The sequence below is a fragment of the Culex quinquefasciatus genome, chromosome 3, assembly GCF_015732765.1.
Source record: "Culex quinquefasciatus strain JHB chromosome 3, VPISU_Cqui_1.0_pri_paternal, whole genome shotgun sequence".
In the NCBI taxonomy this organism is placed as follows: domain Eukaryota; kingdom Metazoa; phylum Arthropoda; class Insecta; order Diptera; family Culicidae; genus Culex; species Culex quinquefasciatus.
Genome location: NC_051863.1, coordinates 178,834,846 through 178,858,364, shown reverse-complemented (window position 1 = coordinate 178,858,364; position 23,519 = coordinate 178,834,846). Strand labels below are relative to the sequence as shown.

Genomic DNA, 23,519 nt, shown 5'->3' with positions numbered 1-23,519 from the left:
AAGCAATTCGTCCAACGGTGGACCACCCTTTGAACTACTTCGGTTTTCTTACCAATCCTCCGGAGCACAAACAAATCTCCCTTTCGCACAACAATGACAACAAACTCGAAATCGAAACGTTTCAACAAAATTTCGAAAATTTTGATAAGTCCAAAATAACACTTTTAGGAGTTCGCTTAACTGAACTTGTTTTTTTTTTTGGTGATTTTTACCATTTTTGGAGTTTGCGATTTCGCACTTTTTTGAGTTCGAGTAAGCGCTATAAGTGTATAAGTTAACCATGCAGTTGGTTCGAATACGATTCAAATCGAATTCGTGTTCAGAAATCGAATTGAACTGACTGGGTAGAGAAAATAACCCAAGTTTGATTGTATTCGATGCGAGTGTGTTCACTTTGTTTATGTTGACTCATCACGAATGTTTACATTCAAAAATTTCATTTTCTGCTGCGCCTTTCGGTTCAACATCACCGGCAGCAGTTTCCGATAAAGCTGCAGCAGTTGCATTTCAGTCATTTCAGTGCAATCTGTGCGAATGTGCGCTGAAGCTGAGCTTATCTGAGTGTGTGCCGATCGGCAATTTAGTTTTTTTTTTCGTGCCAGTCAGTCAGTCAGGTTGCGCTTATCAGCGCGCAGGAGGCTCATTCCTGAGTCATCATTTTCATCACAGCAACCATGACCAAAAGTGCCAAAACTAAGAAGCCAGATCTGGTCAAAATGGCAAGGGAGGCCGCTGCGGTGAGTGTTGTCCGGGGAAACGGTTCTTCGGGATTTGGTTCAAGTTGATGGTTTTAATTTTTTCAGGACGATAATCGCATTCTGGGCTACAACCTGCAGCTGCAAGCGTACGCTCGGTTCATCCGGAAGATTGGAGCGATTCTGGTGCTGGATTCGAACATGGTCAACTTCCTGCAGGCCCTGTTGGATCAGTTGCACAAGATAACCGAGTTCGAGACGTTTCGGGAGGAGACCGAACGGGAACGGGATTTGCACGGAAGGGATGTGGCCTTCGTGCTGGCCTGTGCGTACTGCGGCAAGGGCGCATTTCCGTCCGGTGTGCAGTTGATGGCCCACTTGTTCAACGATCCGCACGATCAGGTGCGAAAGAAGAACCGTTTCAAGAAGCTTCACGGACAGATGACGCAGGATCTGGTGGCGTTTCTCGAGCGGGAGAAGCACATTCTGACCCGACACCACTTCCGGGAGACGCTGCTCGAACCGTTGGTGGATTTTTACTTCCTAACAAAGTCATTCCTCAGCCAGACCAGTCGCTATCTGGAGGCGTTGGAAAAGCAAGAGCAACAGCCGTCGAGTTCCGTTGGCCGGAGTGTGGACGAGATTCTGGGGTATGTTGTGGAGCTGATCGACAGGGCGCACTGCATCGAATCGGTACCTCACTGCAGTACGGTGCTGTTCCAGTATCCGACGTATGGCGTGGCGTACACTTGCAATAACATCGTGTTTGTAAGTATCGCGTGTTATGTTGTTAATTGTAAGCTGACATCATTTCTTCCAGACCGACGTCAACGTCTTAGTGGAGTACTTGCACAAAACCCCGAAACAACCTCCCCAGATTCAGGGCAACATCTTTTCTCTGCCTCGTCCGCCACCGACATCACTTCCGAACCAGATGTTTGCCGGTCAAAATTTACCCATGGCCAACAACAGATCGCCAATGCCACCGCGACCGTTCGTGGGCGCTCCACAGCAATCCCCAACTATGGGACGGCCAATTACCCGAGCAACGTCGGAGATTCCACCCTTTGCCACGTGTCCTCCTCCCCGGATGATAATGTTTCCCCAGCCGATGCCTTTCCTGATGCGAACACCCTCGCAACAGATGCCGATGAATGCGTTCTCAACGCCACAGCAAGGTCCCCACCTTCGTCGAATGTTGTTCAACCCGTCGACGCCACCACAAACACCGCAGTCGCCTCAATCTCCGATGTTCCAACGGGGACCACCCCCGGGATTTCTACTCCAGATGCCGCCGTCTCCCGGCTCCCCTCCGGTGTTGGGTGGTAACGCGCACTCGTCCTTGCCTCCGTTGAACGAAGCCGGTACAGCCGATCATCCCATCTTCAACGACTACCTCAAGCGGTTCCTCGCGACTCCAAAGCTGGACGATCTCATCGAAACGGGCAACGCTCTGTGCCACTTTACCGCCGCAAGTCTCATCCCGTCCGAACTGATTCGGGCCCTAAAGAGAACCATTCCGGAGGCCCATCTGACGATCAGCTGCTTCGGTGCGAAGGTTTCCGGCGTCGGTTACGAAACGGACAACGTAAACCTGTACGTGGACGACGGAACCTGTCCCAAAACGGAACCGTCGATTGGCGTTCTGTTCAAGGCACTGCTCGATTACTTCTCAGCCCACATCGGCGATTGGGTTCTCCAAAACAGCAAAATCTGCGGATTGTGGACTCACCTGAAGGTTAAAAACTGCTCCGAGAACGTCTACTGCCAGATCTCCTTCGACAGCGAACCGTACTGCGCCAACACTCGGCTCATTCGCTACTTCACCGGCCAATACCCAGTCTGTCAGAAGCTGTGCTACTTCGTCCAAGAATTCGCCAAACTGGCCGAGCTTAACTTTGAGCGCAACGTCATCGTGGTGCTCGCCATCTTCTACCTCCAAATGCAGAACGCGCTGCCAACCGTCCGGCACCTCCAGACAACCCTGGACGAGACCATCGCCTGGTCGCTGAACTTCAGCCCGCTCCCACCCTCGGACCTCAAGCTGAAACCGCTCCCATCCCAAGACATCCGCCAAATCGGCCGCTCCTTCTTTCACTTTTACGGCCACAAACTGACGCCGCTCTCCGAGTACGTGCTGTGTCCGTACGACGGCCAGATCATCGGCCGGTCCGATTTCAGCCCCGCGAACGAGTGGCGCCTGCCACAGCCGCGCTACCGCGCCTACCTCGAATCGGCACCCGGAGTGCAGCTCGAGCGGCTGGACGTGGGAGGGCCGATGTGCGTGCAGGATTTGCTCGTGCTCAAGACGAACATCGCCGGCAAGGTCAGCGCGGACGACTGCAAGAAGTTTGTACGGCTGTGCCGCATGGCGGACGAATTTTACGCGAATAATGCGCTGTGAAGAAGTCAAGTGCATTATTATATACATTTTTTTTTTGTTTTGTTACGTTTTACGGTGCCACATTCGAAGGCATACGCTATTTTATTGACAAGTTACTTCTTTTTTTACCAAACGCGACTCGCAGTAATTATATTACACTCAAAATACACTGAATTACCATGACCAAATCGAGAGAGAATAAAAGATAGATAAAACTTTTTTGAAAGTTTCTACCAAGCGTTGTTTTAATGATGTTGATTATGGTGAAATAATTAATTCCAGCGAAAAGTAATACTTTTCCAAAGTACAGTAGTTGTTCGGTAACTGGGCTGAGAACGTAGCCCAGTCACCGAATGCTGCTCGCTAACTGGGCTGAACGAAAAATAACGAGGGGACCACCGATGCATAATATTTCCTGATGAAATGTAAAAATTAAAGTTACTCAATTTTATTTACAATGCTTACTTTTCATATTTCTTCAATTGTGACATAAATTTAACTCACTTTTCAAAAACTAAATTTAACAATTTTCAAAAATAATATAATTTTTAACAAAATTGACATTTTTATTCTAAATAAGAAAAGAAAACAAGAACAGCAATATTTTTTAACTTTCACTGGAATAATCCAACAAATTAACAAATCTTGTTAAAATTAAACAGGCCCAAAATGAAAATTTGATATGTTTTTAAAATATGATTCCAAAGATAAAAAATACTGTTCATTTTATTTTCAATAAAACAAAGCTATCAATTTCTTCCAAAACTAAACCTTTCAAATAAAACAGCAGTAAAATTTTTGATACAGCGAATGAAAATATTACTAAATTTAGTTAGTTTCTAAAAAAACTCAAATACTGAACATTCCTTCAAATGGTTTGTATCAACTTGAAATACATATATATTCAAACTTTTTAATTGAAAACTAATAATATTTAATGAAATTTTCTTTTTGGATGAAATATTTATTAAGTTAACAAGAACTTGTTAATTAAAAACAAAAATGATTTCAGAAAATTGATAAATTTCACGAATTCCACGCCGTCCTCGACATCGTCAAAAATCAATCACTAACCTTATATTAGTAATTAAACCAGGGTCTTCACTCGCTTAATTCTACAGTAGTTCATAAAGTTATTTTTATTCCTTTTTGAATTTGATAAAATATTTTGAGATAAATCGAAAATCAAACATAAAATTTCACGGGATTTCGCGGATTTCACGCTGTCCGCGAAATCGTGAAATTTCACTAACCCTAATTATAAGCATCGAACAAACTTTTTCGAACAATTCAACTTTTCGGAAAGTTTATTTAAAAAACCTCGAAATAAACAACATTTGCGTGGTTTCGTCATTTAATTTACATTTTTGCTCATTATTCGAAAAATACAATCAATTCAAACGTAGTTTTCGGTTTTGTGATGTTATTTGACGTCCTTCATAAGACCCTTGCCTTACAGTTGGTCTAAATCCATTCTAAAGCCCAAAACCAAGGGTGGCCCATTCTGCCCCTACGGCAAGTAACATTCCGGGAGTGCTATTTTTTTCTCAACTCATTGCAAAACTTGAATTTTTCAGCACTCGTTGTTTTTTATGAAAATAAATGAAAATTGAAATTTAGTGTTTATTAAAAAGGGCAAAATTTTCCGATATTTTTAATTTTGTATTTTTTGATTTGAATGAAACTTAGTTTATGCATCATTTTGAAATAAATTGATCTTTGAAAGAAATATAAAATATTGTCAAACAAAATTTCTAAACTAATTGTTAGATGCAAAACAAAACTTGTAATTGAAAATAACTTTACTTATTTTTGGAAGGGCACCGCTTGAAGTTATAATCATTTAAAGGTAAAATTTTACGTAAAATGTTTAGGTTTTTTTTTTGCAATTGAAAAATACTTTATGAAAAAAGCACCCCTTCTGGTTGGTGAAGTACACGTGGTTATTATCACGATCGAACTTTTAGTTTTGAGAAATCTGAAAAAAGGAAATAATTAAAATTAAAATATATGCGAAAGAAAAATAGTAAAAAACAGATCAATATTGTTTTTTTTATTTTAAAACAATTTAAAAAAATACTTTTTTTACATAAAACCTTTTGTCAAACCAGCTTTTTAAGGATTACACAAAATTCATAAAACAAAAAAGTGACGAACTACACGGCGCTCACGCACACTATCAAAACAAACTTTTGGTGGTGTGTGTGAACTCCGTGTAAAACGGGTGTCAAACTAAAAAGAGACCCCGTCCGCTTGACAACAGTTGGTGTCAAACCATAGGGATTTGAGTGTACTGTGCGTGATTTGAAAATTTAAAAAATCTGGAATTCATATTAAAAAAAAATGTAAGTTGGCGAATTTTTGAAATTTAATTTAAGATTTTATAGTTTTTAAGTTTTTTTTTTCGTTTTTCAAAATTTTAATTTCTAAAATCCAATTTTGCTTGTTTAATCCTAAATATTGTTAATTATTTAATTTTGAATATTTACGTTTTCATTTTAAAAAACTTAAGTATTCTTGAAAAAAAAACATTCCAAAATTTTAAAATAAAAAGAATCAAGATTCCGAAATTTGAATATGTAAAATTCAAAAAATAAGGATTGCAAGGAAATTGAAAAAAAAAATCAGATTTATTTAAAATTTGCCAAATTAAAGATTCCCAAATTTTCAAAACGCAAATCAAGACTTTCTCGATCGTCTGTCGTAATTTGTCGATACGATTACAATCGAGAAATCCTGAAATATGTGTTTCGGCACATCTGTATTTAAAATATTTTTAACTTTGCGAGTTTTTAAATTTTTGAATTTCAAAATTTGAGTTTTATATTTCCAAAGTTTTTTTAATAGGTCCTATAAACATATGAAACACAAATAGCTTATAGGACCTTTTTCAAAAAACTGTAGAATTTTAGATTTTTGAATAATTTAATTTTAAAATTCTGAATTTTTGAGTCGAAAAATTACGATCAAAATTGAACGATCACGAAATCACGAAAGATTTCCAAATATTTAAATATATCCTTTTGGTATGACCAGTTGTCAGAATTGTATTAATAAAAACTAATGATGCAAAATGGCTTCATTTGCTATAAGAGAATGCATGGGCATTGTCTTTTGGAAGCAGTTGAAAATTTTAAATCTTAGGCAGCCGGCTGCGGAAAGATAAATAACTGATTATTTAAAAGTTTTTTTTTATCGAACGCGTGCCAACCGAGCAGTAGTGCTATGGGATGGACTTAGCAGTATATTATTACTGTTTGTACAATTTAGATAACGCGAGCAAATTTCAAAAATAGTAAATAAAAGACGCTTTACGCATATAAAATCGATGGTTTAATGAGTTAACACTAAAACTGCCAGTTGGAATAAATTATTACGATCAACGAATACAAACGAAAAGAAAACAGGACACCACGTAACCGATTGTAATGAAATTAAAACAATAACTTAAACGAACTAATGATATGACTAGACAGTGAAACATAATCGTTGCCTTCCGATCTTCGACGCTATGAGAAGGACTTAATTATATACTCAATCCCGTAAATTTTTACTTCTTACCGTCGGCGTGCCATCCGAGCATCGATGCTATGGAAAGGGCTTTCAAAACGAAATGAAATTTTAAGTAACGTATTATTCATTAGTAAACCTGAAATAGTGCTGATACACTGAACTGTTTTTACCGATTTCATGAAACTCTTCGCGCACAATTTCGCGAAGCCTTCCTTCAATAAATTCAAGAAACTTTCACTACTTTCTCGCGGATCCTCGCGCGTCGATTCGTCCAACAATCTCCCCCACGAACACCACACGAGTCACAGTTTAAAACATGGAAAAGTCGATTTTCGAGCGAATTAATCACATCAGAAAAAAACACAAGAGCAGTTCTCTAGGATTTCGGTCATTCGATTTTTTTTGTATTTTTTAATCCGACTGAAACTTTTTTGGTGCCTTCGGTATGCCCAAAGAAGCCATTTTGCATCATTAGTTTGTCCATATAATTTTCCATACAAATTCGGCAGCTGTCCATACAAAAATGATGTATGAAAATTCAAAAATCTGTATCTTTTGAAGGAATTTTTGATCGATTTGGTGTCTTCGGCAAAGTTGTAGGTATGGATACGGACTACACTGGAAAAAATAATACACGTAAAAAAATTTGGTGATTTTTATTTAACTTTATCACTAAAACTTGATTTACAAAAACACTATTTTTAATTTTTTTATTTTTGATATGTTTTAGAAGGCATAAAATGCCAACTTTTCAGAAATTTCAGGTTGTGCAAAAATCACTGACCGAGTTATGAATTTTTAATCAATACTGATTTTTCAAAAATCGAAATTTTGGTCGTAAAATTTTTCAATTTTTCGATGTAAAATCAAATTTGCAATCAAAAGTACTTTACTGAAATTTTGATAAAGTGCACCGTTTTCAAGTTATAGCCATATTTAAGTGACTTTTTTGAAAATAGTCGCAGTTTTTCATTTTTTTAAATTAGTGCACATGTTTGCCCAGTTTTGAAAAAAATATTTTTGAAAAGCTGAGAAAATTCTCTATATTTTGCTTATTTGGACTTTGTTGATACGACCTTTAGTTGCTGAGATATTGCAATGCAAAGGTTTAAAAACAGGAAAATTGATGTTTTCTAAGTTTCACCCAAACAACCCACCATTTTCTATCGTCAATATCTCAGCAACTAATGGTCCGATTTTCAATGTTAATATATGAAACATTTGTGAAATTTTCCGATCTCTTCGAAAAAATATTTTTGGAATTTTCAAATCAAGACTAACATTTCACAAAGGCCAAACATTCAATATTACGCCCTTTTAAAATGTTTGTCTTGATTTGAAAATTCCAAAATATTTTTTCGAAAAGATCGGAAAATTTCACAATTGTTTCATATATTAACATTGAAAATCGGACCATTAGTTGCTGAGATATTGACGATAGAAAATGGTGGGTTGTTTGGGTGAAACTTAGAAAACATCAATTTTCCTGTTTTTAAACCTTTGCATTGCAATATCTCAGCAACTAAAGGTCGTATCAACATAGTCCGAATAAGCAAAATATAGAGAATTTTCTCAGCTTTTCAAAATATTTTTTCAAAACTGGGCAAACATGTGCACTAATTTAAAAATGAAAACTGCGACTATTTTCAAAAGTCACTTAAATATGGCTATAACTTGAAAACGGTGCACTTTATCAAAATTTTAGTAAAGTACTTTTTGATTGCAAATTTGATTTTACATCGAAAAATGAAGTTGAAAAATTTTACGACCAAAATTTCGATTTTTGAAAAATCAGTATTGATTCAAAAATCATAACTCGGTCAAAATTTTGCACAACCTGGAAATTTCTGAAAAGTTGGCATTTTATGTCTTCTAAAACATATCAAAAATAAAAAAATTAAAAATAGTGTTTTTGTAAATCAAGTTTTAGTGATAAAAGTTAAATAAAAATCACCAATTTTTTTACCGTGTATTATTTTTCCAGTGTAGTCCGTATCCATACCTACAACTTTGCCGAAGACCAAATCGATCAAAAAATTCCTTCAAAAGATACAGATTTTTGAATTTTCATACATCATTTTTGTATGGACAGCTGCCGAATTTGTATGGAAAATTATATGGACAAACTAATGATGCAAAATGGCTTCTTTGGGCATACCGAAGGCACCAAAAAAGTTTCAGCCGGATTAAAAAATACAAAAATTAAAATTGAAGAAAAAAGACCGATTTCGTAGAGAATTGCTCACAAGATAAAAAGAGGCCTAAAGATCTTTTCACAAGCTATCATGGACATTTTCTCAAAGAAAGCGACTAAACTCCCCGTTGATGCTCCATACAATTTATATTTATATATTTTCTTCTCTCCATCGTTCACACTTGTTTGGTCGGTTGAAAACCGGTTTTGCGCGCGCTTCCCCTATCTTCAGTGTTGTGTTTTTTGTTTTGTATCACCTCAACGAGTTTTTGTTTTCTTGTTTTTTTTTTTTTGTTTAACTTATGTTTTTTTTTCATTTACTTCTAAAGTCTCTTTTTTCAGTTTCACCTAGCCAAATTTATATATGTTTTTTTTTCTTCTTTCTTTTTCAAATTCCATATCGCGCCTAAATTGTTTGCTCGTTTGCCTTACCTTATGTTATCCATTCCGAAGTTTCCATCCGTTTCACACAGAACACATGTTTTTTTTTTATTCAATCAACCTACTTTATAGAATTATACAATATCACTCAGATTCGTCGGGTCGCATTACTTTCATTTAATGTTTTTTTTTCTTCTGTGGTTTCTTTGCTTTCGTTTGTTTATTTTGTTTTTGTTTTGTTTCTGTGTCTACATGTTTTTTTTTATGGTTTCAGTTTGTGCAGTTTTGTTTTTGCAAGTTTCTGTATGTTTTTGGTGCGTTACATTTAGTGCGTTTCCACTGTTGTTTTGTTCTGGGTTTGTTTTCTTCTGGGGTGGTGGTTAAAATGGTTTGCTTTTTTCTTCTCTGTTTTGAACGTGTTTCTAACTTGAATGAACGACTGCTCTTTGATCTATTTATTATGTTAAACATCACTCTTTCCACATGTTTCGATAAGATCGCTAAACTAACAATAAATATACAATTGTTTAATGTTTTTTTTTCTTGCTTTTTTAACTCCTTTGCTCTAACTAGATTACACATCTGTTAATCGCGTGTTTTTTCAACCTTTTCATACTTGCGTTTGTTTTTCTCAAATAAATAAACATCTTTATATTTGTATCAATTCGCTTACCGCCTGTGCCCACTAAACAATGTTTTCCCTATTTTTAAATAGAAAATTTTGATTGATTGATGTTTGTTATATATCTGAGAGCGATTTGTATGGTACGTTTGTCGTGTGGTTTGTTTCTGGTAATATCTTCACTATAGTTTGGAATTTACATGAAAAAGAATCGAGAGGAAAAACTGTGAACTAGAGTTTGCGTCACTTTTTTTTGTTGTGGTTATATTTCTTTAAATAGAGGATTCTCTTGACTGCGTAACTTGAACTCTAAATATTCCTCTACCAACGATGAAAGGTACCGATTGTTGTTACATTTTTTGTTTTGTTTTTTTTTTTGCTATACAAACTTGGGAATGACAACAATTTTTATTTTATTTATTTTTTGTTAAACTTGTTTCACAACCAAAACGATTCTCGAGCTTCTCGTTCCAGTTTCATGTGCCTTCTTCTGTTTTTCCTTTTTGTTTTTATTCAATCGTAGAAAAAATCGTGATTTATTTGGATTTCTTGTTCTTCTACAGACGGAAGTTTGCGTGGTAGATTTTCTACAAGAGTGTGTAACTTTATTTTGGATGACCACCAATTTTCAAACTAAACTTTTTTACTCAATTCGGTGTTGAAAAACCATCTGTCTAAATTAAGATAATTTAAACGAATATCGGTTGTACGATGAACAAAAATGAACTTCTTTACCAAATTTCGGTAAGTTTTACCGAAATTTAGGAAAGTTTTACCGAAGTTAGGTAATCTTTTTACGCATATTGTAATTTTGAGTTTATCGAAATATGCAGCATGGTTACGGTTAGGTTTACCGAATTTTCGATTGCTTAGAACTTTGCCGAATTTGGTAAAAACCTACCGATTGCAGTAAAACGTGCCTAAATTCTGTAAAAAAAATGCTAAATACCGAATTTCGGTAAAATTTTCTCCCGATTTAAACTTTACCGATTTTTCAACTACTGAATTCGGTCAAAAAATCTATATGTTTGGTATTTGAGAGTCACTAACTTAAATGGGGGGAACAAACTGCTCTACTTCCTCAACTAATATTGGCACATTGGCTAACTATAAGGTTTATGGCGTTCGTTTGTTAATGCTGTTTCTAATTACCGGATTAGCTAAACTTTTTTCTTGAAGAGGCTTGTTAGAAAAGTGTTTTAACTGGATTTCCACAAAATGATTCTTCTAACTAGTGTGTCACACTCTAAGCATACACGATTTTATAGATTATTTGCTAAGTCTTGCCATGCACAGTCTCGCCCAGTACCGGAAAATGGGAACCAAGCTAGGATAGGATTTTAACGACAACTCATTTGAGCAAAAGAACGAACAAAGCGCCCCAATTGATGTGTCGACAGAGCATTTTTCTTTGCACTTAACATAATGGTTTCCGTTTTACTTTCGTTTCGCAACAAAACAAGAGGGTTTTTGTCTTCTATAATAATTTACATCAGTCGAGCATTTTTAAAAAGAAACAATTTAGTGCACAGACTAGCCATCAAGACTGTAAAAGTGTAAGCAAATTTTGACAGAATTGCGAGAGCACGACAGTGAGCAAGAGAGCTCTTCTCTTTTTTCTCTTGACAGCACAAGAGATAAACGAGAGAATTGCTCGCCTGCTCACTGTCTCGCTGCTCCGAGATTGCGAATCTCGCTTCTTTTAGGCTTCAAACGCAATACAAATTCTCAGTCTTGACCACCAGTCCGAGCGAGATTAATATCTAAGCCATTCTAAAATAATAAACGTTAAGCCTAATGAGTAAGGGTCAAACATCGATTTGGTGGTGGTGATTCGTGTGTATTTGAGCGCGTACGAGAATGTTTATGCAACAGAATGCGCCGTTCTAGTTGAAACAAAACCAAAACCAAGCCAAGCTGAGCTGAGCAATAAAATCGAAAAAGTGGCCCATCAGTTTGGTTATTTAGATGGGGCGGCGGGTGAAATTTAAGTGGTGTTTACAATTCGTTCGATTTGAGCGTTGGAATTTATTGTTTAGGTTAAATTTGAAGAAAGCTGCTTTATGGATGTGTTGGCAAACAATTATGTTATCTCCTTTTGTAAAGAACGATATCGGTTTCTGTTGATGTTTTTTCAACTTTTTTTTTGAGGTTATTTCAAGAACACATTTTTTCCTGGAAAACCTATTTTTCTTTTCAATTCCCCTAAATTTTTGCACATGTGTCAAAAATAATCTTGAAATTGTATTCATGTCATAAATATCAATAAAATGCAAACAATGTTTACTACAAAAACTTTCAACATCACTGTCGTGCTACCTGCAGTATTTTTGTTTGCTATCAAGAGCCTTATTTCCATTCGACGCCGTTTAGTAGTTACTCAGTGCCAACTGTTGGTCAATTACCATTCAGATGACTCCCTGCAACATTGCACAGTGGGAAAAAATCTCAAGAGATTGCGGGACATTATCGAATAAGGCCTTTGCAATTTTTTTTTCAAAGTTTGAATATCCCAAAAAATCAACCTGAATTCAAAAATTCTAAAATTCTAAAATTCTAAAATTCTAAAATTCTAAAATTCTAAAATTCTAAAATTCTAAAATTCTAAAATTCTAAAATTCTAAAATTTTAAAATTTTAAAATTTTAAAATTCTAAAATTCTAAAATTCTAAAATTCTAAAATTCTAAAATTCTAAAATTCTAAAATTCTAAAATTCTAAAATTCTAAAATTCTAAAATTCTAAAATTCTAAAATTCTAAAATTCTAAAATTCTAAAATTCTAAAATTCTAAAATTCTAAAATTCTAAAATTCTAAAATTCTAAAATTAAAATTCTAAAATTCTAAAATTCTAAAATTCTAAAATTCTAAAATTCTAAAATTCTAAAATTCTAAAATTCTAAAATTCTAAAATTCTAAAATTCTAAAATTCTAAAATTCTAAAATTCTAAAATTCTAAAATTCTAAAATTCTAAAATTCTAAAATTCTAAAATTCTAAAATTCTAAAATTCTAAAATTCTAAAATTCTAAAATTCTAAAATTCTAAAATTCTAAAATTCTAAAATTCTAAAATTCTAAAATTCTAAAATTCTAAAATTCTAAAATTCTAAAATTAAAATTCAAAATTCAAAATTCAAAAATTCAAAATTCAAAATTCAAAATTCAAAATTCAAAAATTCAAAATTCAAAATTCAAAATTCAAAATTCAAAATTCAAAATTCAAAATTCAAAAATTCAAAATTCAAAATTCAAAATTCAAAATTCAAAATTCTAAAATTCTAAAATTCTAAAATTCTAAAATTCTAAAATTCTAAAATTTAAAATTCTAAAATTCTAAAATTTAAAATTCTAAAATTCTAAAATTCTAAAATTCTAAAATTCTAAAATTCTAAAATTCTAAAATTCTAAAATTCTAAAATTAAAATTCTAAAATTCTAAAATTCTAAAATTCTAAAATTTAAAATTCTAAAATTCTAAAATTCTAAAATTCTAAAATTCTAAAATTCTAAAATTCTAAAATTCTAAAATTCTAAAATTTAAAATTCTAAAATTCTAAAATTCTAAAATTCTAAAATTCTAAAATTCTAAAATTCTAAAATTCTAAAATTTAAAATTCTAAAATTCTAAAATTCTAAAATTCTAAAATTCTAAAATTCTAAAATTCTAAAATTCTAAAATTCTAAAATTCTAAAATTCTAAAATTCTAAAATTCTAAAATTCTAAAATTCTAAAATTCTAAAATTCTAAAATTCTAAAATTCTAAAATTCTAAAATTCTAAAATTCTAAAATTCTAAAATTCTAAAATTCTAAAATTCTAAAATTCTAAAATTCTAAAATTCTAAAATTCTAAAATTCTAAAATTCTAAAATTCTAAAATTCTAAAATTCTAAAATTCTAAAATTCTAAAATTCTGAAATTCTAAAATTCTAAAATAAAATAATTTTGGAAATATAAAATAATAAAAATATTTGAAATTCTAAAATTCCTAAACGAATTTAATTTTCAAATATTTAAAAATTATATTTTTATTTTACACCTTTATTTTTCTGGTTTAATTTTTAATTTTCTAATTTATAAATTTTGACATCAGAATTTCTAAAATTCTGTATTTTGAAATTATCAGCTAAGAAATTTAGGGAAAAAAAACATTTGTCACGGTGTAGTGTAGCTACAGCGCACTGTTTACCATTTTTATTTCTGTTTGACAATCAACCTGACAGTGGTACGACATGCTGAATACATTATTTCTACTTTTCTTGACTCCACAACATGCAACTAAAAATATGTGTTAGTAAAATTGCGCTTCTTATATTCAAAAAAGTCGAAATCCAAATAAATCAATTTAAAAAAATCTCTGAATATTAAAATAAAAATCAATTTAACCTTTCCGCAAACTCACACTATCGATTGCGTGACACAGCTTTTTTCCGAACATTAATCCTCTAGTTAAAGCGCCACCCTCCCGGCCAAGTGAAAACAAACTAATCAGCCGATAAAGCAGACAGCGACATCGACGACGACAAATTGTTATAAATTAGCCGGAAGGACAGACTGGACTGGACAGTGCAGCAAACTGCAGCATGCAGAGGGAAGTTCAAGCTCACAGATTAACAGACGATTCAACTTGAACAAAATTGCATTTACATTGATGTCCATGCAAAACGCTTGCAACGACCCAGCTGAGCAGCATATGTCACGTGTGTAGATTGTGTCTACGAGATAGGGATCTACAATGTCGCATTACACCCTGCTCCCCGCCCTCATTGGACTGACCAGTGTGGACCAGAGCTATAGTAACCGAGAGACAGTAAACGTGTGGTGTAAATTGATTAGATCATGTCTTTGGATGCTTCCCACTTCCAGCGTAAAGCTGCCTGCACTTGTAAAAACAAATTGATGGGAGGTTGGTTTTGGGTGAATCATTTTCGGGCGGTTTATTAAAATTCAATCCTTACGAAAATGTAAACCATGTAAGAAGAAGTTAAGTCCAAAAAATACAGCGAGTCGATATCGTTCCTTACAAAGCTAAAAGTAACCTAACGTTTACAGCGGCACCACTTGAACACGTCGTCGCGCACTCTCGCACACACACCGCACTCAACACCATTCGCGCCGGAGGTTCCCCGGGTCGTTCTACTATCGGCCGCCACCACCCGCAGCCGTGACCGCCCGCCACAGTTTGCGGATTTCGCCCTCGCGCAGGTCGGGCGTCGTGAAGAAGAACAGCTGATCGGTGGCGTTGGCGCGCCCCTCCACGATGGCGTCCTTCTGCGTTCGGTTGAGCAACATGGCGTCCGTCGGCGTAATGGTAACGTTGATCCGCTGGGCGATCGTCCCCGTGATGTGGACGTCGTCGATCCAGAAGTACGGCTGTCGCATCGCCTCGCGGTACAGCTGGTAGGCCACGTCCGGGCTGTACAGAATCGAGTAGCCCGGACAGTGGTTCGGGTAGTACTTGTTGCGGTACTCGGGGATGCTGACGAACCACTTGGAGCGATGCGTTCGCTTGACGGGGGCGTTCCAGATCTCCTGGCAGAACAGCAGGCGCCTCCGCGGTGTCTGCAGCCCGGACAGGACGTTGTACAGCGCGGGCGTGTTGACGAACACGTCGTCGTCCGCCTTCAGGATGTATTTGGCTTCGGGGCAGTGATATGTGAACCATTTGAGGGCCATCACGTGCTTGTACGTCATGTTACGGTACGCGTCCAGAAAGCTACCCTGCACGATATCGTCGTACAGCCGGTTCTCCTTCTCGATCCGGCGCTGCAGCACGCTGGAGTTGACCGCCCCCAGCAGGAAGACGAGCTTGGCTCGCGGATCGTACCGGCCCCAGGTATCACGAATGGTATTGCGCTTGTACCAATTGGTTGGTGCTGAATGTACTAACACTAGAACTAACGGTGATCGTCGATCATCACTCTTAAGGCTATCACCTAACGCGTCGGCGTCGTCCTCGCGCTTACTCCTACTCCTACTACTACTACTACTGCAATTGTTAAAGTTGATCGTAAATCTAAAATCTTTCAAATCTATCAAACTACTATAATCATCTTTTGGCAACGAATCTGCTGGATTGACTAATAACATCCCACCCGGCGGCGCCGAGAACCAACTCTGGTTCCCGGCGAGCTCGGCCCACGTCGTGACCACCGCCACCGGTTCCGGGTACGGCCCGTTGACCCCGTTGCTGCTGACCACCACCGACTCCTGGACCGCCATGTGCCAGATCGTGAAGACCAGCGTGAGCCCGATGAGCGCCCCAAACAGGGGACGTCGCTCGAGCATGGTGGGGCAGGTTGTGCTGGTTGTTGCGCGGGGCGGGGGTCCTTCAGTGGTACTGGTGCGGCGGATGCTGGTCTTCTCGCATTGTGTGAGGGGGGTTGGGTAGGGGCTGGTGCTACCGTTGGTGAGATCTGTGGAAGATGGAGAGAAGCAACTTGTTAGTAATGATTCGTTCGTCAAAAGTTTTGCTTTCAAATCTCTCGAAGAATGAACTTTTTTGAGATTTCTCCTACAACTATCTTCAATACAAATGTCAGTGCGTGTGTGGGGATTTTGATCAAAAATATGCACATGGTTTTCTTGGCTTCGGCTGAACGAATTTTGTCCGGATTTGTTCCATTCGGTCCAGTTTCGCGTCCCATAGCATGGTATTGAAAATGGTTAAGTTTGATTTTGTTCTTCAAAAGTTATTCAATACAAACGATTTTGGTTGATAACCTCAACAGTTCCATCCTTAGTTCCATCTCGGATGTCGTAAATCAACACCTTGACGTTCGACCTCTTGCGGATATATACAGTGAGTCAAATATTTGTCCGTACCCCCCCGTACGGAAAATGTTTGTGATATAAAAGTACATAAAATTCGACTAAAGTGCCATGTTTTGTACATCAATCGACGCGGCAGAATGTCCTCTTTAAGACACTGTCATTGGATTTGCAAAAAACTTTTTCTTAAAAAATACAAAAATAGTTTACTGAAAAAAGTCAAAAAAGAGGTCAAATAATTGTCCGTACCCCTTGTAAAAGTACAAAATCTGATCGATTTAAGTGAATTTATTTATGAAATGTTGTTAATGTGTCAAATACTTGTACCTCTAGCCAGTTTGTGACAACTTTGAACTTCTGATAACTTTGTTTAGTTAGTTTATATTAAGAATTGGTTTAAATTTAGTTTTTTAAAGTAAAACTTATCAAAACATAAGTTTATAAACAACTATTTTTATAAAATTGCTGTTTTATGTTGTAAGAGTCTCTATTTAACAAGTTTTAACAATATTTGTTCGAAATAAACATTGTTTTCATCTTTTTTATTGACATTTTTCGACCAAAAATACTGTTTCGGAACAATACCGTTAAACAATCCGGATTGTTATTTGTTATTTATTTGGACACCAACAGGCTCGGGCCCCAATGGTGTTTTACCTTACAAACTAATACATAAATTAACGTCTAAAGAACAACAAGAATTTCCTTTTGATAACATCACGAGACAAGTTAAAATCGAACAAAGAAGCGACAAAATTAAACGCCCGGTGTAGCCCTGTCAGTGCACTGTACATTGCATAATTTGTTTGACGGATAGGGACACGTAGGAATGGGGAGTTCGAAAAGTCCGAATGGGGGCGAAAATGTTCAATCCACGGAGAATGGCCGGACACTGCACTCTCGAGGTCAAAACGTCGGCAACTAGGAGTGATCGGCACACATTTCGTCGTACTGCTAGCGTGTCCAGGTTGATCAGCTCACAGCGACTTTCGTAGCTGGGCAGTCGGAAGGGATCCCGCCAGGGTAGAGATCGAAGGGCATATCGGATGAATCTTCGCTGCACACTCTCGATTCGCGCTACGCTGTTCTCGTAGTACGGACTCCACACAGAACAGCAGTATTCTAGTGTGGAACGGACCAACGCACAATAAAGTGCCTTCAAACAGTAGATGTCAGTAAAGTTTTTGGCTGTACGGAAGACAAAACCAAGTTGCCGCGATGCTTTGGAGACGATGTAGGAGATGTGCTGCTTGTATGTCAGCTCCGTGTCGAGGAGCACACCCAGATCCTTAACGCAGTTCTCACGAGGAATTGAAGTGCCGCAAATCTGGTACTCGAACTTAATCGGGTTGCGTTTTCTGGAAAAAGAGATAACGGAGCATTTGGTTGGATTAACGACCATTCGGTTAATTTTGCACCATTCCGCGAAGTTGATCAGCTGTTGTTGGAGAACTTGAGCGTCAGATGCATTGTCAATCCGGCAGTAGATTTTCATGTCGTCCGCGTACGACAGGCGTGGAACCGAGATAGAATGGATACAGTCGTTGTAGTACAGCAGGAATACAAGTGGTCCCAAGTGACTGCCTTGTGCAATTCCCGAAAAGGCTTCAAAGACAGCGGACAGCCAATCACCGATCTTGACGCTAATTTTCCGGCCGGTTAGATAGGATTGAAACCAACGCAGGAGAACCCCACCGATTCCCATTCTTTCCAGCTTTGCGATTGCAATAGAATGGTTCAGCTTGTCAAATGCGGCCGACAGGTCGGTATACACCGCGTCGGTCTGCGATTTGGCGGTGAAACTATCGGTCACGAATGTCGTAAAAGTGAGCAGATTCGTCGTGGTTGACCGCGAAGGCATAAAACCGTGCTGGTCGTCGCTGATAAGGTTCTTGCAGAAGAAAAACACCGGATCCATGACCGCCAGCTCGAAGAGTTTCGAAGTGGCGCACAGTGCTGAAATCCCGCGATAGTTGTCTGCGTTCCGTTTGTCCCCTTTCTTGTGCACCGGAAACATATATGCGTGCTTCCAGAGTTTTGGGAAGGAGCCGGTGGAGAGGACAGACTGAAGAGATGTGCGAGAGGATCTAGAAGCCCGTCGATACATTTTTTCAGGACGATCGATGGAACTCCGTCCGGACCTGCAGTGTTGGATGACTTCAGTTTGGTTGCGGCTTCCAGAATCTGCGAGCGATCGATTGTGATGCGGTTCAGGGCCAGCCCGTTTGGAAGGACATTGTTGGCAGCAGCGGTGATTTGTTGTTGTGACAGATCTTCTTGTGTGAACATGCTCGAAAATTTTGCGGCAAACAGCTGGCAGATGTCCTCCGTATTCGAAGCTGTCTTGTCGCCAAGGAACATCGACGACGGCAGCCCGATTTCCTTCCGCTGCTCATTGATGTATTTCCAGAATCCTTTCGGATTGGACTTAAGCTTCTTTTGGGTACGTACTTCGTGATCGGCATGACACTGTTTGCTCATCCTTTTGTAGCAGCTGTTGAGTCGCACGTAGTAGTTGTGCAATGGTAACGTTCGATGTTTTGAGTACTTTTTCAGTACCGACCTCTTAGCAGCCTTGACTCTCCTAAGTTCGCTGGTTTGCCATGGAACACGGGCGTTCGTAACTGGTTTCTTCGGGACGTGTCTGTCGATGACATAGCCGATAATATTGGTGAAGGTCTGCACAGCATCGTCAAGATTGTCCTTGTCAAGTGTGTTCTCCCAGTCAATGCTCCGAAGTAGTTCTAGCATGCTGGGAACGTCGGATTTGCGATAGTCATAGCGGACTTCACAAACAATGGGCGTAAATTCGCTGGCTAAATGAACAGGCAAAGATAGGTGCAGCGGTGGATGGTGCCGGACATCCTTGACTAGCGGTGCCGGGGCGATGGCTATCGGGGTGCAATATCTGGGCAGCTGACGAAACAAGGTCTAACAGCACATTGTTTTCGTTCGGGAACTGGTTGATCTGCTGCAGAAGTGCGCTGCTATAGTTGTCTAGGAACTCTGTTACGTGCAAGGTCTGGGTTGAGAGTTCGGGATCAGCATACAGGAAACCATCCCGGCTTGGCCGCCATATCAGTCTGGGCAAGTTGAAGTCGCCGAGAATTACTAGCTCATCGTAGGGACGTGCCATTGAAGAGACTGTTGAAACCGAAGACGAGTTGATTTCAAATACGCTTGCGTTGTTGGTTTGGTCGGGAGGGATGTAAACAACGCAGATGTAGACGGTATGGTCAGCAAGATCGATGGCGACCCAAACTTGCTCAACGCACTTCCACTCGTCCGATGAAACGATTCGCGCGTTGAGTCCCTGCCGGACTGCGATAGCTACTCCCCCACCGTCTTTCTTCTGGCTGTTGATAAACTGCTCGCGATCACATCTGAAGACCTCGTACCCGTTGCCGAAGACTTGACTCGATAGCGTGTTGTTCTTTAACCAGGTTTCCGTCACCGCGATTACGTCGTAAGAGATAGCGGAGCACGCGAGACGGTACTCGAGAGCCCGTGTGTTCATGCCTCCGACGTTCTGGTAGTATATGTTGAGTAAATCGTTACACGGCAGTCGCGGCGATTGGCGTCTAGCGGCGATACCGGGAACTAGACGGGCAGGTGCAGGTGGGACTGAGACGTTCGAGTGAAGGATTGAACAGCTTTCCGGAATAGTTCTGGAAACGGAACAGTCATCAGGGAAGGCAGAGCTCGAATGGTGCGAGTACTTGCCTAACGGTGACGACCGGAAGACCCCGACTCTACTTCCGACAGCAGGATCGGGATGGCTAAGATGAGCGCTGGCTGCGGACTGCGCGACTGCGTCGGAGAGAATCGGGGCTTCCTCAGTACTTTGGGTCGTGCATCCCGATGTCCAGCAGGCCGATGGCAGCAGTGATGCAGCAGATCGTGAGTCGTCGACGGGATGGGGACTGCTCAAGCAGCTTGAAGGAGTGACGCTGAAAGCCGAAAAGGCATCAGGAGAGAGCGGTTCAGACGGTGTGCGTACTTGCCTGACGGTGACGACCGGAAGACCCCGACTCTACTTCCGACAGCAGGATCGGGATGGCTAAGATGAGCGCTGGCTGCGAACTGCGCGACTGCGTCGGAGAGAATCGGGGCTTCCTCAGTACTTTGGGTCGTGCATCCCGATGTCCAGCAGGCCGATGGCAGCAGTGATGCAGCAGATCGTGAGTCGCCGACGGGATGGGGACTGCTCAAGCTAGCAAAAAGTTCAACAGCAAAATTTGTGTAGCCGCGACCACTAGACACTGCCGGTAGTGATGCTCTAATCGACGATGTTTTGATGCGGCACACGATGGAGCAAAATGTAATAGTATCAAACAGGAACCAGGGCACAGGAACCGGCTCACTAACACGTTCCGGGTTGACGACGAGCGTGACGGGACCGCACAACGCGAAAAAACGGTAGAAAACTTGATCGGAACACACGAAAAGCACAAAATAAATCAGCACCTTCGACGACTGTAAACATTCGCGCTAGACGTATACACGGAAAAAAAAGTCCCGGAACCGGTTTAACCCCTCGGAGGGAAATTTTGTGGTGGTCAGATAGAGGACAAAAAAACCCACCTCTTGCAATTTAAAGCATCCAATTTCGTCCACTACAGCCCGATTACGAGTCCCTAGTCTGAAATTTGAAATTTTCAAATTCCCCAAGGGACCATCCATAAACCACGTGGAAACTTTTTTGGGAATCTATTACCCCCCCCCCCCCTTCGTGGACAATTGTTCATACAAAAAATCTTTTTGTATGCATCGTGGACAATCGCCATACCCCCTCCTAAAGTGTCCACGTGGTTTATGGATGGTCCCCAAGCAAAACATTCTGTCCCAGGACGGTACAAAAATTCTCAGTACGGAAAGTGAAAATTTCAAATTTCAGACTAGGGACTCGTAATCGGGCTGTAGTGGACGAAATTGGATGCTTTAAATTGCAAGAGGTGGGTTTTTTGTCCTCTATCTGACCACCACAAAATTTCCTCCGAGGGTTAAACCGGTTCCGGGACAATCCGGATTGTTTAACGGTATTGTTCCGAAACAGTATTTTTGGTCGAAAAATGTCAATAAAAAAGATGAAAACAATGTATATTTCGAACAAATATTGTTAAAACTTGTTAAATAGAGACTCTTACAACATGAAATAGCAATTTTATAAAAATAGTTGTTTATAAACTTATGTTTTGATAAGTTTTACATAAAAAAAAACTAAATTTAATCCAATTTTTAATATAAACTAACTTAACAAAGTTATCAGAAGTTCAAAGTTGTCACAAACTGGCTAGAGGTACTAGTATTTGACACAGAAACAACATTTCATAAATGAATTCACTTAAATCGATCAGATTTTGTACTTTTATTAGGGGTACGGGCAATTATTTGACCTCTTTATTTTACTTTTTTCAGTAAACTATTTTTGTATTTTTAAGAAAAAGTTTTTTGCAAATCCAATGACAGTGTCTTAAAGAGGACATTCTGCCGCGTCGATTGATGTATAAAACATGGCACTTTAGTCGAATTTTATGTACTTTTATATCACAAACATTTTCCGTACGGGGGGGTACGGACAAATATTTGACTCACTGTATTTCTGCAAGCATTCAGGCGTAAACAAATGCAAAGAAAATTTCATTTACTTTTGATTTTTGCCATCCTCACTGAGGAACGGCTATAAAATCATTCGAAAAATTACCTTTCTAAAGACACCCCTTAGAATACAGAATCATTTGTGTGCAGACATGATTTTCTTTCCATACGGCATATCTTAAAACTGGCTGAATCGACTTTGGCCGGGATTTCCTTTTTTATGACCGCTTTGGGGTCTAATAAGACCCTATTCAAAATTATTAAGTTTAGTGAAGTATTTCTAAAGTTATGATAGGAAAAAATATTTTGTAGATACAAAAAGGGTAATTTTTTTGCATAACCTCAAAAGGCCGGGTTTTTTTGTTTACGTGCAAGAGTCGCGCCTGATGTAAAACGCCCGGTTGTCAATACAGGGTTGTTACGGGAGAGTCGAAAAAAAATCCGCGCCAAATCCGCACCGACCTAAAATCCGAAACCGCGCAAAATCCACGCCATATAAAAAATTATCGCGACCAACATTTAAGAAATTTTATTTTCTGATAAAGAAAAACTAATTCAGAAGGTATTTGATTAAAAAAAAACTCGTTTTATGGTTAAAGGCTCCAAAAGAATGAAAGCAATAAATCCATTTAAAAAAAAATCCTCAAGAGACGGTCAAGGCAAGGGTCATGAAAAAAAATCTTCAAAATAGAAAATACAATATATAAAAACCTAAAAATTTAAACCTTAAAATTATAATATGATAAAATTTTAAATTTCGAAAGTCTAAATATTCAAAATCTAAGAATTTTTATACAGTTTGTAACCCAAAATCCTCGCTAAAATTTCACTCCGAAAGAAATTTAATTTCCGATATTTAAAATAATGTCTTCTTATAATTCCAAAATCTCTTACATAAAAAGGACTTCACAAATTGTGGAATTCAAGAATTTAAGAACTAAGAATTGAAAAATAAAAACATTTAAGAATTTACGAATTTACAAATTTACGAATTTACGAATTTACGAATTTAAGAATTTAAGAATTTAAGAATTTAAGAATTTAAGAATTTAAGAATTTAAGAATTTAAGAATTTAAGAATTTTAGAATTTTAGAATTTACGAATTTACGAATTTTAGAGTTTTAGAGTTTTAGAATTTTAGAATTTTAGAATTTTAGGATTTTAGGGTTTTAGAATTTTAGAATTTATAAGCTTAAGGATACTAAAATCATTTTAGATTTGAGAAATTTTTTCTATATTGTTTTGAATTTGATATTTTTTAGTTTTTAAATTTTGACTTTTAATTCTCGGATTAGTTTTCAAAAAGCCGTAAGAGCCATTGGTAAACAAAGCCCCTTTTGCAACGGTACTCGACCTACTTGCG

The 23,519-nt window shown here is 38.0% G+C and overlaps 2 protein-coding genes across 2 annotated transcripts in view; one reads left to right on the top strand and one right to left on the bottom strand.

Annotated features, from left to right (window-relative positions):
* The first annotated feature begins 396 nt into the window (after window positions 1–396).
* Window positions 397–3,315, top strand: LOC6043981. The gene is made up of 3 exons (XM_001861526.2): window positions 397–737; window positions 804–1,463; window positions 1,516–3,315. The coding sequence occupies exons 1-3, from the start codon at window positions 675–677 to the stop codon at window positions 3,097–3,099; spliced, it is 2,307 nt and encodes a 768-aa protein (XP_001861561.2). The 5' UTR covers window positions 397–674; the 3' UTR covers window positions 3,100–3,315.
* A 10,628-nt stretch (window positions 3,316–13,943) lies between these two features.
* LOC6043980 (beta-1,3-galactosyltransferase 5) overlaps window positions 13,944–23,519 on the bottom strand; it is an 84,863-nt gene continuing 75,287 nt past the window's right edge. Inside the window, exon 3 of the mRNA XM_038261797.1 lies at window positions 13,944–16,202. Coding sequence (XP_038117725.1) covers window positions 14,926–16,074 — 1,149 coding nt within the window. The 5' untranslated portion in view covers window positions 16,075–16,202 and the 3' untranslated portion in view covers window positions 13,944–14,925. The remainder of the gene's footprint in view (window positions 16,203–23,519) is intronic.

Coding starts and splice junctions, on each gene's coding strand:
- LOC6043981 (XM_001861526.2), top strand. CDS start 675: ATGACCAAAAGTGCCAAAACTAAGAAGCCAGATCTGGTCAAAATGGCA. Junction 738..803: donor TGGCAAGGGAGGCCGCTGCG/GTGAGTGTTGTC, acceptor TAATTTTTTCAG/GACGATAATCGCATTCTGGG. Junction 1,464..1,515: donor CTTGCAATAACATCGTGTTT/GTAAGTATCGCG, acceptor CATTTCTTCCAG/ACCGACGTCAACGTCTTAGT.